This window comes from Danio aesculapii, chromosome 12 (assembly GCF_903798145.1).
Source record: "Danio aesculapii chromosome 12, fDanAes4.1, whole genome shotgun sequence".
Classification (NCBI taxonomy): Eukaryota; Metazoa; Chordata; class Actinopteri; order Cypriniformes; family Danionidae; genus Danio; species Danio aesculapii.
The window spans coordinates 47,236,019-47,251,826 of record NC_079446.1 but is presented as its reverse complement, the minus strand read 5'-3'; the positions used below and the strand labels follow the sequence as shown (position 1 = coordinate 47,251,826).

The following is a 15,808-nucleotide window of genomic DNA, read 5'->3' as shown; positions in this document are numbered from 1 at the left end:
AGTATGTAAAATATGAATGTAATTTGCATATCTTGGAATATATCATGCCATATATCAGCTTTTGATAAGGAGACATGCAGTGAGAAACACTTGCTAACTTTACTATTCTGTTGTTGTTTTTTTGTGTGTTTTTTTTACAGTAAACTTACATTATGATGGATAAAACTTTAGTTCAGTGATACCACCATCTGTACCTAACCCTCTACACTGATTTATAAACCATAATGAAACCTGTATCATATATTTTAAACATCAATATTTAATGACTGTTAATGATTGTTTATTAAAAATGATGTGCATCTTGTGTGCTGGTGATCTAAAGTTCTGTTCCTGTAGTATTTGTATGATAAAAGGATCATTTGAACCAATGATCCTGCAAGTGCAAGACTTTTCTAAAGAAATGAACACAACATGCAAAGTATTGTACACTGGTGAGTGTGTGTTAGAAGTACTGACTGTTTAGTTTTGTGTCTAGAGTTTTGAAAATTGACATCAGGGTTCTGAAATTTGTGGCAAAGCAATGGTAAAAACTGTAATTGCACTGTATGAGTTTGTGCATTGACCAGCATGTAAAGAGGAGTCCACATGTTGTATTGTTAAATGCTCTTTATTGTGGTAAACATGACCAATGTGTGTGTGTTTGTGTGTGTGTGTTTCAGGGGCGTCTTGGGTCTGCAGATCTGACTGAATGCACTAGAGATCAGATCCACTCGGCCCCATCAGATCCTCTCAGCTGCCGGACAGAGTTTCCTGAGGGATCTTCACTGTGCCGCCACACCGAGAAACACATATACACACACCCACACCAGAGGAGTGAGTGTCAAACACAAAACCAAATAAGATCAAGTGGGAATATGAGGAGCTTATGATGAATTGTGGAAATAATTTAAAAATTAAAAGAAGGGGGGGGGGGGGGACATATCCATTTATATGTTTATATCTCAATTTAACTGCATAAATTAAGTCAGCTTAACAGTCTCACATTGCAAGTTTACATTAAGTAAGGTCAACTTGTTGCTTTTATGCCAATGAGTTTACTCACTTTACTTAATAAAAGTATCTAATCACTTTTAACAGTGAATATATTTTATTAATTTTAAATAAGTATTGTTTTTACTTCCTTATTCCTAGATCTTTTCTTATGACTTTAATTCATAATAATACACTACCGGTCAAAAGTTTGGGGTCAGTTTTTTTTAATCAATGTATTTTTTTAAATAAAATTATTCTGTTCATCAAGGCTGCATTTATTAAATATATTAAAGAAATTGTTAAATTGTTAAATATTTATTCAAATTTTATATAACTGCTTTCTTATTGTATGTAGTTTCAAATTAAATTATTACTCCAGTCATTATTGCTTGCATTACCATTAATAATAAAAATAATAATAATAAATATAAAAATAATAATAATTATTATTAGAGTGGGGCTGCACGGTGGCGCAGTGGGTAGCACATTCACCTCACCGCAAGAAGGTCGCTGGTTCGAGCCTCGGCTGGGTCAGTTGGCATTTCTGTGTGGAGTTTGCATGTTCTCCCGGTGTTGGCGTGGGTTTTCTCCGGGTGCTCCGGTTTCCCCCACAAGTCCAACAACATGTGGTACAAGTGAATTTCGTAAGCTAAAGTGTCCGTGTGCATGAGTGTGTGTGGATGTTTCCCAGTGTTGGGTTGCGGCTGGAAGGGCATCCACTACGTAAAACATATGCTGGATAAGTTGGCGGTTCATTCCACTGTGGCAACCCCAGATTAATAAAGGGACGAAGCCGAAAGGAAAAAGGAATGAATGAATATTAGAGTGATTTCTGAAGGATCATGTGACTGAAGACTGCAGCAATGAAGCTGAAAATTCATCATTAAAATCACTGGAATAAATTATTGAATTAAATTATAAACAACTTTTGAACAGTTATTTTATAGTGCGATAACATTTCACAATTTTTACTGTATTTTTGATGAAATAAATGCAGCTTTGGTGAGCAGGAGAAGCTTATTTTAAAACATTTAAAAATCCTACTGACCCCAAACTTTTGACCAGTAGTGTATGTTTTTAAGCTTATTTAAAAAATGTAATCATGTTTAAATGGGTCTGAATAGATCTAGGGAAAAGTCATTTATTTGAATGAATCCAGACAATCAGACAGCTGGATATACAGGATATACTGTATAATGTTATGGAGTATGAAAAATAAAATAAAATAAAATAAAATAAAATAAAATAAAATAAAATAAAATAAAATAAAATAAAATAAAATAAAATAAAAAAAATAAAATAAAAAAAATAAAATAAAAAAATAAAATAATAATATAAATAATAATAAATAAATAAATAAATAAATAAATAAATAAATAAATAAATAAATAAATAAATAAATAAATAAATAAATAACAATTTGCCTTTCAGGACCCTTAAGATTTTTTGTATTTATTTTCATGACAATTAAATTCAGCTAATCAAATTTATATATGCTTATCTCAATTTAATACCTTCCTAATAGAATTGTTTTTTGTTTTGTTTTTGTGATAGTGTACCTGTTTTTTTATTATTCATTATTTATTTATTTTTTAAGATCAGTTTTAAAGCATTTAATTTTACTATATCTATAATATAATTCAGCTATGTTTAGACCATATTCCTGCCAGGTATATATGGTCTGCAAGGATCAAGCAAAGAGAAAGATATTTAATGTGACTGAATCCAGGCAGAGCTGGAATCATCATCAGAGATCTAATTATGAATATACTGTATGATATAATGTTATAATGTGTATGATATGATGTTATAATGTGTGTCTTCCCTGCAGAAGTGCAGAAACGTCCCGCTCCACGTCTTCAAACGGACAATTACGATCGTACCTGCAGACAGACATTCAGCAGAGTTACTGACGATCATCATCCTTTACATTTATTACACGTGTATTTATTATATTCCATCTTTTAATAAATATGTTTTTCAAGAGTTCACACTCCGCTGATGATTGATTACAAAGCTTGTTTGGCATGCTGTCCCGGGAGAGAGCCTGAGCTCAAGAGATCCTCAAGCCTGGGGCTCTCTCCCGTTTGCAAGGCGAGAGGGGAGTTTGAGCTCAGGTAGATCTGGAGAACTCCCCTGCTGTAGAAGCTAATGAACAGATAGTGATTGCTCTTAAGAGAAAACTACTTACTAGGAGCATGTCTATGGTGGCGATTTGGATTAGTCAATTAACTTATTGTAAGTTGCATGTTTTTGGACGATGGGAGTAAACCGGGAAACCCAGGGGAAACTCAGCACAGAAATGTTGGCTGGCTTGGTAAGGACTAAAACCAGTGACGTTCTTGCTGTGAGGCAACAGTGCTAAACATTTGGGCACCGTGCCACCCATCTAGGAAAAGAGGAAGAGTAAGGGTGGAAGGGGGGATTCTTCAAAACAAAGATGGTTGTGATATGTGACTTAGGAATCATCTGATTAGTGAATTATAAATTGGACAAGCAATCATAAGCACGTGATCCCCTGGAAATTAGTTAATAAATAAACTTAACTTTTTATAGATGTAAACATTGTAGGGTAAGGACAATGTTTGGCTGAGATACAACTATGAGAAAATCTGGAGTCTGAGGCTTCAAAAATGTAAATACTGAGAAAATGTTATATAAAGTTCTTAGCAACGTACATTACTAATCAAAAATTAGAGAGAAATGAGAGTTTTTGATTTATTTACAGCAGGAATTTTACAAAATGTCTTATTCATTCATTCATTCATTCATTTATCCATTCATTCATTTTCTTTTCGGCTTAGTCCCTTTATTAATCAGGAGTCGCTACAGCAAAATAAACCGCCAACTTATGCAGCATATGTTTTACACAGCGGATGCCCTTCCTGCTGCAACCCAGTACTGGGAAAACACCCATGCACTCTCTCATTCACACACACACACACTACAGCCAGTTTAGTTTATCATGCAAGCTCCACACAGAAATGCCAACAGGTCCAGCCGGGACTCGAAGCAGTGACCAGTGAAAAGGTACCACTTCAGTCACAGCTTTTTGCAGGGACACATTTAGTTCATTCCACTCATTCTGTCTTTTATTGTGCAAACGGCACGTCATTTTATCTTGGGTACCGTTTGTAGGGACGTCCGTCTGCGGTGATGAGAAACTTCTCAAAGTTCCAGCGGACATCATTGGCTTTTATGGGAGACCAGTAGAGCTTCCTGATGTCTCCAATGACAGGATTGACAAACGGAAGACTTTCCTGCAAGCATGAGAGCGTGGAAAACATTATAGTGCTTTAGAATTCCTATTACTTACTTCAGTTACAGTATTTGTTGAGTAATAACGGTGTACTAAAAATAAACGTCTTTCCTTTGTGTTTTTGAAAACCGCAACACGTTCATTGGAAATACAAGCTTCAGCCTACATATATTTTACGTGTGCAAAAACACCATTAGTACTGTATCTAGATGCAGACTTGGATTTGCAACCTGAGACTGCATATCTCAGAGATGCAATGACAGACACAATGCACTCAATGGAGCTAGTGACGTCACTGTGAGGGGTAGGGTTAAGGGTGGGCTATAGGTGTGCATTAAAAAGCATTGCATGCAGCTCAGATTGCAACTGCACCAAGTCTGCATCCAGACCCTTCTCAAAAACACACCTAAAGGGATAGTTCACCCAAAAAATTAAAGTAACCCAATGTAAATTTTAACCCAATGTGTGGTTATGGCAACCAGCATTTTTTAGACTAAATCGATGTCCTAAAACAGGCTTTATTTCGTTCATGCAAACTAATATATCCAGTATGAACACATTTGTTTGAGGAAGCTGCAGTAAACGCAATACCTTCAGGTAAGCATACAGAGGATCTTCATCAGAGCCGTTCACCTCAATCCTACTGAAAATAGGGAACTTTGGGAGGAAACCGGATCCTGGTCTCACATACTGCAGAACATTCAGGGTTTCATGGTTCTCCTCTGAGGAAGAGCAGCGTGAACATTTTTACTGTACTCACATTATTAGTCAATTATTACCTACAGTATGACTATTCAAGGTTATTCAAGATGTACAAAACCATGATACATGTTTTATTGCAGGATTCCTCCAACTCTAAATCAGAAAAAGCTGGGACAGAAGGAAAACACTAAATAAAAAGTAGTGATTTTCAAATTTTGTTTGACTTATTTCACTGCAGACAATATGAACACAAAATATTTCAGGTTTTGTCTGGTCAACATTCATTTGTAAATATACATCCTGTTCCTGTCATTCAGACCTCCAACACATTTAAAAAAAAAGGTTGGGACAGGAGCAGTTTAAGGCTTGTAATCAGGTGTCAGGAACCTTGGACACAGGTGCAGGCTTAAGAGAAATCAAGATAATTTATTTCCAATTAAAAAAAAAAGTAATGTTCTTGATGACGAAGACCAAAATCCAGCCAGCAGGGGAACTAAAAAACAACCAAAAGTCTTTTGAGGTCTTCAACTGAAACAGTGCTGGCACAACATATTTCCGGTAGAGGGCGTCCCTTTCACGATCCTCAGATCAAAAGGAAAAGAGCAAAAACAGCAGCCGGAGTAAAGTCACAAACAGAAATTCAGCTGTCTTTCCAACATTACCCGGCAGGCCGGAGCTCGATGAAGCGGCCGTGTGGAGAATGCAGAGGAGCGAGTGAGAGAGAGGAAGTTGGTGTTCGGAAAAATCCGGCGGGCTCAGAGAGCGAGAAGAAGTCTGGCCTGGGAACAGAGGGAGATCAGGAAAAAGGCCCAACCCTGGAGGCAATGGCCCTGGGGAAGATGCAGCGAAACAGGAAAGCGAACTGGAAGAGGAAACAAGTCAGGACAGGACACGAGTAGCTGAGCGTGATCGCACTTGCAGACAACGATCTAGCACAGGATGACACACATGAGGGGAATAAATAGGGAAAGAGGAGAACTACTCATGGAATGCAGGTGAGTAAACTCAATCATGTAAATAGAAAGATTGGGTAACAAGAGGGAGGGATGCTATAGGTGAACACATGGTGACTGGTCAAAACAAAACATTCATGTGCGCTCGTGATATGTAAACAAACACACACACAAAAAGACAGCATGATCAGACCAGGGATGTGACATCAGGTAAATTGGGGAAATAATGATGTGATTCGAAACAGGTGATGTCAACAGGTGATTGTAATCAGGATTTGGTTCAAAAGCAGCATCCAAGAAAGATCTAGTCCTTTAGGAGCAAAGATGGGCTGAGGATCGCCAGTTTGTCAACAAATAGGTGGGAAAATTATTGAAAAGTTTAAAAACAATGTTCCTCAAAGAAAGAAAGGAAGACATTTAGATATTTCACCTTCAACAATGCAGAACCTCACTAAAAGATTTAAGGAATCTGGAGGAATTACAGTGAGTAAAAGACAAAGGCGCAAGCCTAAGCTGAACAACCATGATCTCTGATCCCTCAATCAGCACTGCATCAAGTATCCTCAATAGTCTATCAGCAATATCATCACATGGTCTCAGGACTACTTTGGCAAACCTTTGTCAAGTACCCACAATATGTAGTTACATCCACAAACGCCAGTGAAAACTTTACTGTGCCAAATGGAAGCCCTATGTTAACAGTGTCCAGTAGTGTCGCTGACTTCTCTGGGCTCGAAGGCATCTGGGATGGACCATCACACAATGAAAAAGTGTGTACTGTGGTCAGATGAATCAGCATTTCAGGTGTTTTTGGGAGAAATGGACGCCATGTGCTCCAGACCAAAGAAGAAAAGGATCATCCAGACTGTTACCAGCAACAAGTCCAAAAGCCAGGGTCTGTCATGGTATAGGGTTGTGTCAGTGCCCTTGGAAAAGGTAACTTCTGTGATGCACCATTAATCCTGAAAAGTACATAGAGATTTGGGAGCACAAAATGCTGCTTTCTTTTCCAGGGACACCCATGCATATTTCAACAAGGAAATGCAAAACCACATTCTGCACACATTACAAAGACTTGTCTGTGGAGGAAGAGGATACAAGTACTTGACTGTCCTGCCTGCAGTCCCAATCTGTCTCCAATAGAGATTGCATCTCAACTTTTTCTGATTTGGGGTTGTAGATTTTCAACATCATTATATAGATATGAAACTACCCCTTATTTAGTACACATACAAATGCTATAGATTGTATATGGAGAGTGTTATCTGTTCTGTGTGCACATTAAAGCTCATCTCACCAGGTGACTGGAGACCAAACTGATTGCAGGGGAATCCGAGCACTGTAAAGCGCTGTCCTCCATACATGTCCATGAGTGCATTCATCCTGTGATACTGAACACAGCATTTACATTATTCACGTAAACATCTGCTGTATATATAATTATAACACTTTGCAATCATTTTGGATTAGTTAATTTTAGTTAATACATTTACTAACAAACAAACAATGAACAATTCGTTTATTACAGTGTTTGTTCATTTTAGTTATTGTTGATTAATGAAAATACAGTTAGTTTGTATTAACTCCTGGAACAAGGGGTGTCACGGTGGCGCAGTGGGTAGCATGATCGCCTCACAGCAAGAAGGCCGCTGGTTCAAGCCTCGGCTGGATCAGGTGGCATTTCTGTGTGAAGTTTGCATGTTCTCCCCGTGTTGGCGTGGGTTTCCTCCGGGTGCTCCGGTTCCCCCACAGTCTAAGCCAGTGATCACTGGACAAGAACAAGAACAAACTTGTTCCTGGAGGGCCGGTGTCCTGCAGATTTTGGCTCCAACCCTAATCAAACACACCTGAACAAGCTAATCAAGGTCTTCCTAGGTATACTAGAAACATCCAGGCAGGTGTGTTGAGGCAAGTTGGAGCTAAATCCTGGAGGGACACCGGCCCTCCAGGACCGTGATTGGTGACCCCTGGTCTAAACACATGCACTAGGGGAATTGAATAAGCTAAATTGGCTGTAGTGTGTGTGTGAATGTGTAAATGTGAGAGTGTATGGGTGTTTCCCAGTGATGGGTTGCAGCTGGAAGGGCATACGCTGCGTAAAACATATGCTGGAAGGGCATACGCTGCGTAAAACATATGCTGGATAAATTGGCGGTTCATTCCGCTGTGGCGACCCCTGATTAATAAAGGGATTAAGCCGAAAAGAAAATGAATGAATGAACATGATTAATAAATGCTGTACAAGTATTGTTCGTGATTAGTTCATGTTCGTAAATGCATTAACTCATTCATTCATTCATTCATCCGGGGTCGCCACAGCGGAATGAACCGCCAACTTATCCATACACACACCTACTCTACGGACAATTTTGGCATACCCAATTCCCCTATAGTGCATGTGTTTAGACTGGGAGAAAACCGGAGCACCTGGAGAAAACCCACGCCAACACAGGGAGAACATGCAAACTCCACACAGAAACACCAACTGAACCAGCCGAGGCTCGAACCAGCGACCTTCTTGCTGTGAGGCGAACGTGCTACCCACTGCACCACCGTGAATGAAACCTTTTGTAAAATGTGACCAATTACTTTTACTACAAAGCAAATGCAGGTCTATTTTGTCCACAAAATGAAAGGTCAAAATATGACGCTAATTGTAACGTTGTCTTCCAGTGTACTGATTTATGCTTTTACCTTCACATCTTTAGATAAGCATAAAATATCAAGAAATATTTGTATGGACTAAATCTTTTTGTTTTACAGGAGTAAAGTCAAAATTAAAAACAAAAAAAGATATCAAAAAGACATCAACATATTCTGAAGTATAGTCTGGGCAGTTTGGTGATTTTTGACTTGAATGGGGTATATGCACACAGACGTTTAATTTCAGTCAGCCAGCCTCAGCACTTCCGGTAAATAGGGTATAGGCTGAGCTAGTGTTGTTCCCATACTGATAAACTTCCTGTGACCTGTTATTGTGATTTTTTTTCATTTGATACGGTTCCTATTACAGCATCGATATTGTAATGTAATTAAAATACATTCAGTTAAACAGACTTTGGCATTCGTTTAGCTGCTCAAGCGTAAAACGAGACAAAAAAGTCGTTTACTCGCACGAGCCTGTCAGAATCGGCAGGCTAGCGCAGAAGCTCCATTGAATATACTGAGGTAAAATAAATGCACATATTATAAAGACATGGCGGGGGGAAATGTAATTTAATGCAGTGCTTCTTGTACAATCTGAGACCCACTTTATATCGGATATCACTCAGCCAGTGGAGATAGCTGATTTTTAAAGAAAACAGAACTTAAACATGCCGATTTTGCAATGGCATATAGTTCACCGGAAACGCTTAACCCAGGTTACTGGCAAATTAAAAGTCCTATTAGCATGCTTCCGCATATACCCTATTGTCATCCTATACAAAATCCCTGCATTTAAGATCTGAAAAAAGACAGCATCATCACTGCATGGCTGACATACGATATAAAGTGGGTCTCAGACCAAACAAGAAGCACTACATTAAATAATTTTTTTCCGTGCCATGTCTTTAAAATGTGGAAATTAATTTTACCCCAGTATTTTTAATGGAGTTTTGGTGCTAGTCTGTTGCTAATGACGGCGCCTACGTACTTAAATGGTCCTTCATCTCTTTTTACGATTTAACAACCAGATGCTTATGTCTATATAACTGATTATATTTCAATTACATTACAACACCGACGCTGTACAAGGAACCAGATGAAATTGAAAATAGTCAAATAAAGCTTTCACTGGAAGTTCATCATAGGCTGAAAAACCCTTGCTGTGCATATAGCCCATTTAGCCTCTATAAGATATTTTATCACATGTGGATTGCTGTAGCAAAGCAATGCTTTACAACTCTGATTATCCATGTCACAGATTATTCATTCATTTTCCTTCGGCTTAGTCCCTTCTTTATCATGGGTCGCCACAGTGGAATGAACCGCCAACTATTCCGGCATATGTAAGCCCTTCCAGTTGCAACCCAACACTGGGAAACACCTATACACTCTCGCATTCACACACGGTCAATTTTGTTTACCCAGTTCACCTGTAGCGCATGTGTTTGGACTGTGGGGGAAACTCAAATGATTTTTAACAGTGCAAGGAAATTTTGGTGCGGGGTAAATAACTCAAGAGGGATAATAATTTTGACTTCAAATATAACTGACAAATTAAATACAATCTGAAGTTTACAAAGAGTTAATGATAACCTTTTCATTTAAGCGCATGTTAAAAGCAGCCCATTAAATGCTTAAGCTCACCTCTTCAATGGTGGACCCTCAGAAGGTGGCCACATTCATGATGAGCAGAACTTTTCCTCTGAAGATGTCGAGCGAGACGCTTTTTTCCTCCAGGGTCTCCACGGTGAAATCATACACTGAATTTGCAGCCATATTAGCTGTAGATGGTGAGTTTTTGTGTGTGTCGGAGCGGCTGTATGCAGTAACCAGTGTCTCTCGGCTGTGTTTCATTCACTGCTCTGTATCTCTGGCTCAGCAGAGCTTCTGCATCACTGACTACATTGTACAGAGCTGCTCGTCTTTAGATTCGTTTTTTTGTTGTTTTTTTGTCCGAGGTTTGTAAAGCCTTGCTGACCCTGATGGTCATGTGACTGTCTTCATTTCAATGGACAGGTAACAGCGTCATTCGGCAACACAAAGTTTGATTTATTTATTTTTTTTGCTTGTTTACTAGCACCATCTCATCTACAAATCAACTTTAAAGTATATTATGTAACTTTAAACATAGAAAATACTATGGTAATTCATAGTAAATATTTTACTGGTTTTGAACCATACTATATTCAAGTGTATTACTGTAGTATTTATAACAACTCTTTGTTAATTAATGATCCAGCATACTGTAGTATTAACTATAGTAAACTGATGAACTGTAAATAATACTGTAGTATTGGTTTTTACTACTGTAAAATGTGGTTTATATACCTTAAAGTTGTAGAAAACAACAGAATTGGGTTATTTGTTTTTATTAGTTGTTGTGTTGTAGTTTACTGTAGTATTTGTGAATTGATAAACTGTAATAAATCCTGTAGTATGTTTTAGTTTTTACTACAGTAAACTGGTGTATTGTAGTATAATAGCTATAAAAAGTACAGTATTTTTATAGGTGTGAATCTACAGTGGTCTCACGGTTCGGTTCGGTTATGATTATCATGCCATGGATTTGGTTCAATTCGATATCTCGATGCATTGACGATGCTTTCCATACACAATGTTATATTTTACTTCTCAGGCGCTGTGACACTGATAAACGGCAGCGCCACATTGTTGCCAGATTGGGCGGTTTTGGATAGTTTTTTGGCTGGAATCAGTCAGCTACATCTGGCAACGCTCCGACAATCACAGCTGATCCATGATAGACGCGGTGGAGGAAACTCGCATGCTCATATTTTTTCATGGAGATTAGTGTTATGGGCGATGCAGTGGCGCAGTAAGTAATGCTGTCGCCTCACAGCAAGAAGGTTCGAGCCTCGGCTGGGTAGGTTGGCGTTTCTGTGTGGAGTTTGCATGTGGGTTTCCTCCGGGTGCTCCGGTTTCCCCCACAGTCCAAAGACATGCGGTACAGGTCAATTGGGAAGGCTAAATTGTCCGTAGTGTATGAGTGTGAGTGTGGATGTTTCCCAGCGAAGGGTTGCGGCTGGAAGGGCATCCGCTGCATAAAACATGTGCTGGATAAGTTGGTGCTTCATTCCGCTGTGGCGACCCAGGATTAATAAAGGGACTGAGCCGAAAAGAAAATAAATGAATGAACGAATGATAAGTGTTATGCAAAATGTAGTATACATAAGAGACAATAAAAAATACTATAGTAATGTAGGGTAAAATCTAGTGGTTTTGAACCGTAGTCAAGTGTATTATACTGTATATTTACAACGCTTTATTAAAGAATGCAACCGTAAACTAGCATTTGTGAACCGATAAACTGTACTAATTGCTGTAGTATTACTACAGTAAACTGTGTGGAACTTTAGTATAATGTACAGCTGTAAAAATTTACAATATTGGGTCACTTGGTTGTGTTATTACAACACGTATCGAATTACCACAAAAGAATAAGCCATGTACTTTACTATAGTATGGTTCAAAAGCATTATAGTATTTACTATAAATTACTATTTTATTTTCTAATGTAGTAGACTACCTTATTCAGACGAGTTTTCTGTGGAGATTAGTGTCATGCAAAATGTAGTATACATAAGGGACAGAATAAAAAAATACTATAGTAATGTAGGGTAAAAACTACAGTGTTTTTGAACCGTATAGTTAAGTGTATTATATTGTTTATTTACAACTCAGCATAATACATATTGCAGTATACTTTAGCTTTTACTACAGTAAATGGTGGTGTATTGAAGTATAATATATACATTCATTCATTCATTTTCTTTTCAGCTCAGTCCCTTTATTAATCTGGGGTCACCACAGCGGAATGAACCGCCAACTTATCCAGCATATGTTTTACGCAGCGGATGCCCTTCCAGCTGCAACCCATCACTGGGAAACATCCATACACACTCATTCACACATACACTACGGACAATTCAGCGTACCCAATTCACCTGTACCGCAAGTCTTTAGACTGTGGGGGAAACCGGAGCACCCGGAGGAAACCCACGGCAACATGGAGAGAACATGCAAACTCAAACTGGTTTGAGCGACCTTCTTGCTGTGAGGCGATCGTGCTACCCACTGCGTACCCACTACCTATAACATATACATGTAAAAAAAACTTAGTGGTACTTTTGTAGTTTGGTTATAGAATTACCACAACTTATTAAGTCAAGTACTTTACTATAGTATGGTTGCAAAGCATTATAGTATTTACTATAAATTACTATGGTATTTTGTTCATGTGGTCTACCTTTTGTCAAACATAATTTAAAAAAGACTAAACAGATTTGCAGGACAATTTCTGTGGAGATTAATGATGTGCAAAATCTAGACATAAGGGACCATCTCAGACTCATTCTGAAAACGTACCGCTATATACATTTCTGGAGAACGCCAAATACATCCCAGGAGCTACATTTTTTGCAGTTTTTATTTTCTTGATTCCACCTGAGGCCGCTGTGTATGCTTTTTGACATCTCAAATTTCTCTCGCGAGTGTCATTCACGCCTGCTGTTCTCGCGTAAATCCACCAGAGGCCGCTGTCAACTGACTGACTGACTGACTGATCGACTGACCCACCATCCTCCTTCCCTAAACCCAACCAATAGTGTTTTTGAAAGCACCGATTGACCTGTCCACCCACTTCCCTAAACCCAACCGACGGTTTTAAAAAGCAATCCAGAAAAATAAAAGCCTGATTTTTACCACGTCTTCAGATTTAACCACATTCTGACCCTGTTATTTACTTGTTTATTTTTATTTTCTTGGAGTCTGTTTTTGTCTTACCCGCTTTCTGGAACTGCTCTTCACCAGTGTCAAACCCTGTTGTCGTGGTCAACTCCTCTCTGCATCTAAAGTCCACCAACGTACATGGCGAGCTACCGGACAAACTGGTAACAGGGGAAAGCCGTCCATGGTAAGCGGTCAGCTGGTAAGAGCGAAAAGGAACGGCGTCATACCGCCCCGTAGCGTTCATTTTAAAGACGAAATGCAGCCACACGTAACTCCGGCTACATAATTCGTGATCACCAGAAATGCAGTGTTGGGCAGTTGCGACGCTACTAGCTTAACTACATTTCTCAGTAGTGTGGCGGTAGCATCGCTACTTTATAAATCCAATAGCTTTTCAGTAGCGAAGCTTTTTTAAGAAAAGTATAGCACAGTAGCATCCACACAAGCTACATTTACAGATCGCAGATCAATAAGTGACATCACCAACATTCAGGGAGCTGTGAGGCCGGTGTCTAGCCGATGAAGGTAAATCCATATGATGGCGAGAATTTCTTCTTCTTCCTGTTTTACGATGGTTGACAACAAACATTCGGTAAAGTCTAGATCGGATATGCGGCCGGCCGGAAGTGCGACACGCACATTGATATAGCTGAATTTTTATGACACTGTATAACAATAATTAATAATCAATAATTATTTTTACAGTACTGTGACGGTTGGGTTTAGGGTTGGGGTATTAAAAAATACAATAAATAGGAAATTGAATAAATAACAGAAATAATTCTCGTCAACTTCCGGCCACAAACGTATCCGATGTAGCAACAACCCTTTTTGGTGCGTTACTGCCACCTCTTGCTCTGGTCGGTGACGTCGCAAATCAATCATTGGGCTGACACGAGGGAGAGGAGTTATATATATAGTTTACTGTAGTAAAATCTAAAGTATACTACAGTAAATACTATTACTTCATGATAGTTATTAATGATACTAAAATATGTAAGTTAGTGTAATTTAATGCTTATTTGTAAATATTTCCCTTTACTATACATTACTATAGTATTTTTTTTATTGGATTTTTTGTTTTAGCTGTTATATACTATAATTTGTTTCTGTTTGGAACAATATTATTTATAGTAATTAACGGAACTGAACAACTCTGCCTCACATGATTTATTGACAGTTTTAGTGATCACTATATGAATAATAATTTGAGTTGTTTCGATTTAAAAATGAAAATTGCAGAAATAGCTTAAAAGTAGCTAGCTACTTTTGCAAAATAGTTTTTAGCTTAGCTTGCTATATTTCCCGCTTTTAGTGTACGTAGTTAGGCTAAGTACTGTAGCTAATAGCTTAGCTCACTACATTTTTCAAGTAGCTTGCCCAACACTGCAGATATGTATATAGGGCTACGTTTTCAGATGTTGCATCAGTCAGAATTTAAAAAATACTATAGTAATGTATAGTAAAAACTATAGTGTTTTGTACAGTAATAAAGTGAAGTACTTGAATGTGGTAATCATATAGTTGCTATGATAACACAACAAATATAATAATATAAATGACAAAATACTGTAGTTTTCTACAGTTATGGGGTATATTGAACTACAACACACAACAGTTTACTTTAGTAATAATTTAAGTATGCTACAATATTTATTACTGTTAATCAGTTCACTGAAATTAGTACTACATTATGCAGCAGCATTCATTAGCAAATAGCAGGGCTCAACAATAAGGACTTCCCTATGGCCCGGGGCCAGTGTGAGAGACGCTTGGGACAGTAGACGGGATCATTACTGGCTCGATTAGGGGTCACCTTTTGTTAAATGATTTCGAACTGCAATAAAATACCTTCACATTTTCCATACTGCTCTTTTTGTTTTGTTAACACATAATTTTGCTCATTATACATTTATTAACATTTAATAAATATTATTTAAATATTTATAAACATTTACATAATTATAGACATTATTTTTTACACTTAAAATATGTGGCTAAAATAGCTATTCATTTTATTTTTTCTTTGGTGGGGCCAGAGGAAAATTTGGCAGGGCAAGTAAAAACCTGAACCATTGGCCCGATCGGGCCAGCAGAAAAAATCCTTAGCGTTGAACCCTGAAATAGTTGTAAATACTACACAGTAATGCACTTTACAAATATGGTTCAAAAACAACATAGTGTTTACCATAAATTACTATAGTATTTTTTTCATCTGTGTGGTTAGTAGGTGTTAGAATAAAGTCTAGATGGGATACAGCTGCGGATACGTACATCAATATAACATAATAATGTGATAACATTACTGTGAGGGGTAGGTTTAGGGCTGAGGTTGGGGTATGCGTTAATGAAATACAATTTAGTGGATAATTTAATAAATAGCATGAATAATACTCAACATAATTACTGTTTTCACATTACTATGAGGGTTAGGGTAGGGGTAGAGGTTAATAAAATACAATTAATGGGTAATTTAATAAAACAATTTTATATAATATATATTTCTCGTTAACTTCCGACTGAAACTGTA

The 15,808-nt window shown here is 37.8% G+C and overlaps 1 protein-coding gene across 1 annotated transcript; it reads right to left on the bottom strand.

Moving 5' to 3' along the window:
- Positions 1 to 700: 700 nt before the first annotated feature.
- gpx9 (glutathione peroxidase 9) lies at positions 701 to 7,268 on the bottom strand. The gene is made up of 4 exons (XM_056469827.1): positions 7,184 to 7,268; positions 4,823 to 4,953; positions 4,102 to 4,232; positions 701 to 764 (listed from the first exon to the last, which is right to left on the bottom strand). Exons 1-4 carry the CDS (start codon positions 7,266 to 7,268, stop codon positions 701 to 703), a joined length of 411 nt encoding a protein of 136 aa, XP_056325802.1.
- Positions 7,269 to 15,808: the final 8,540 nt, after the last annotated feature.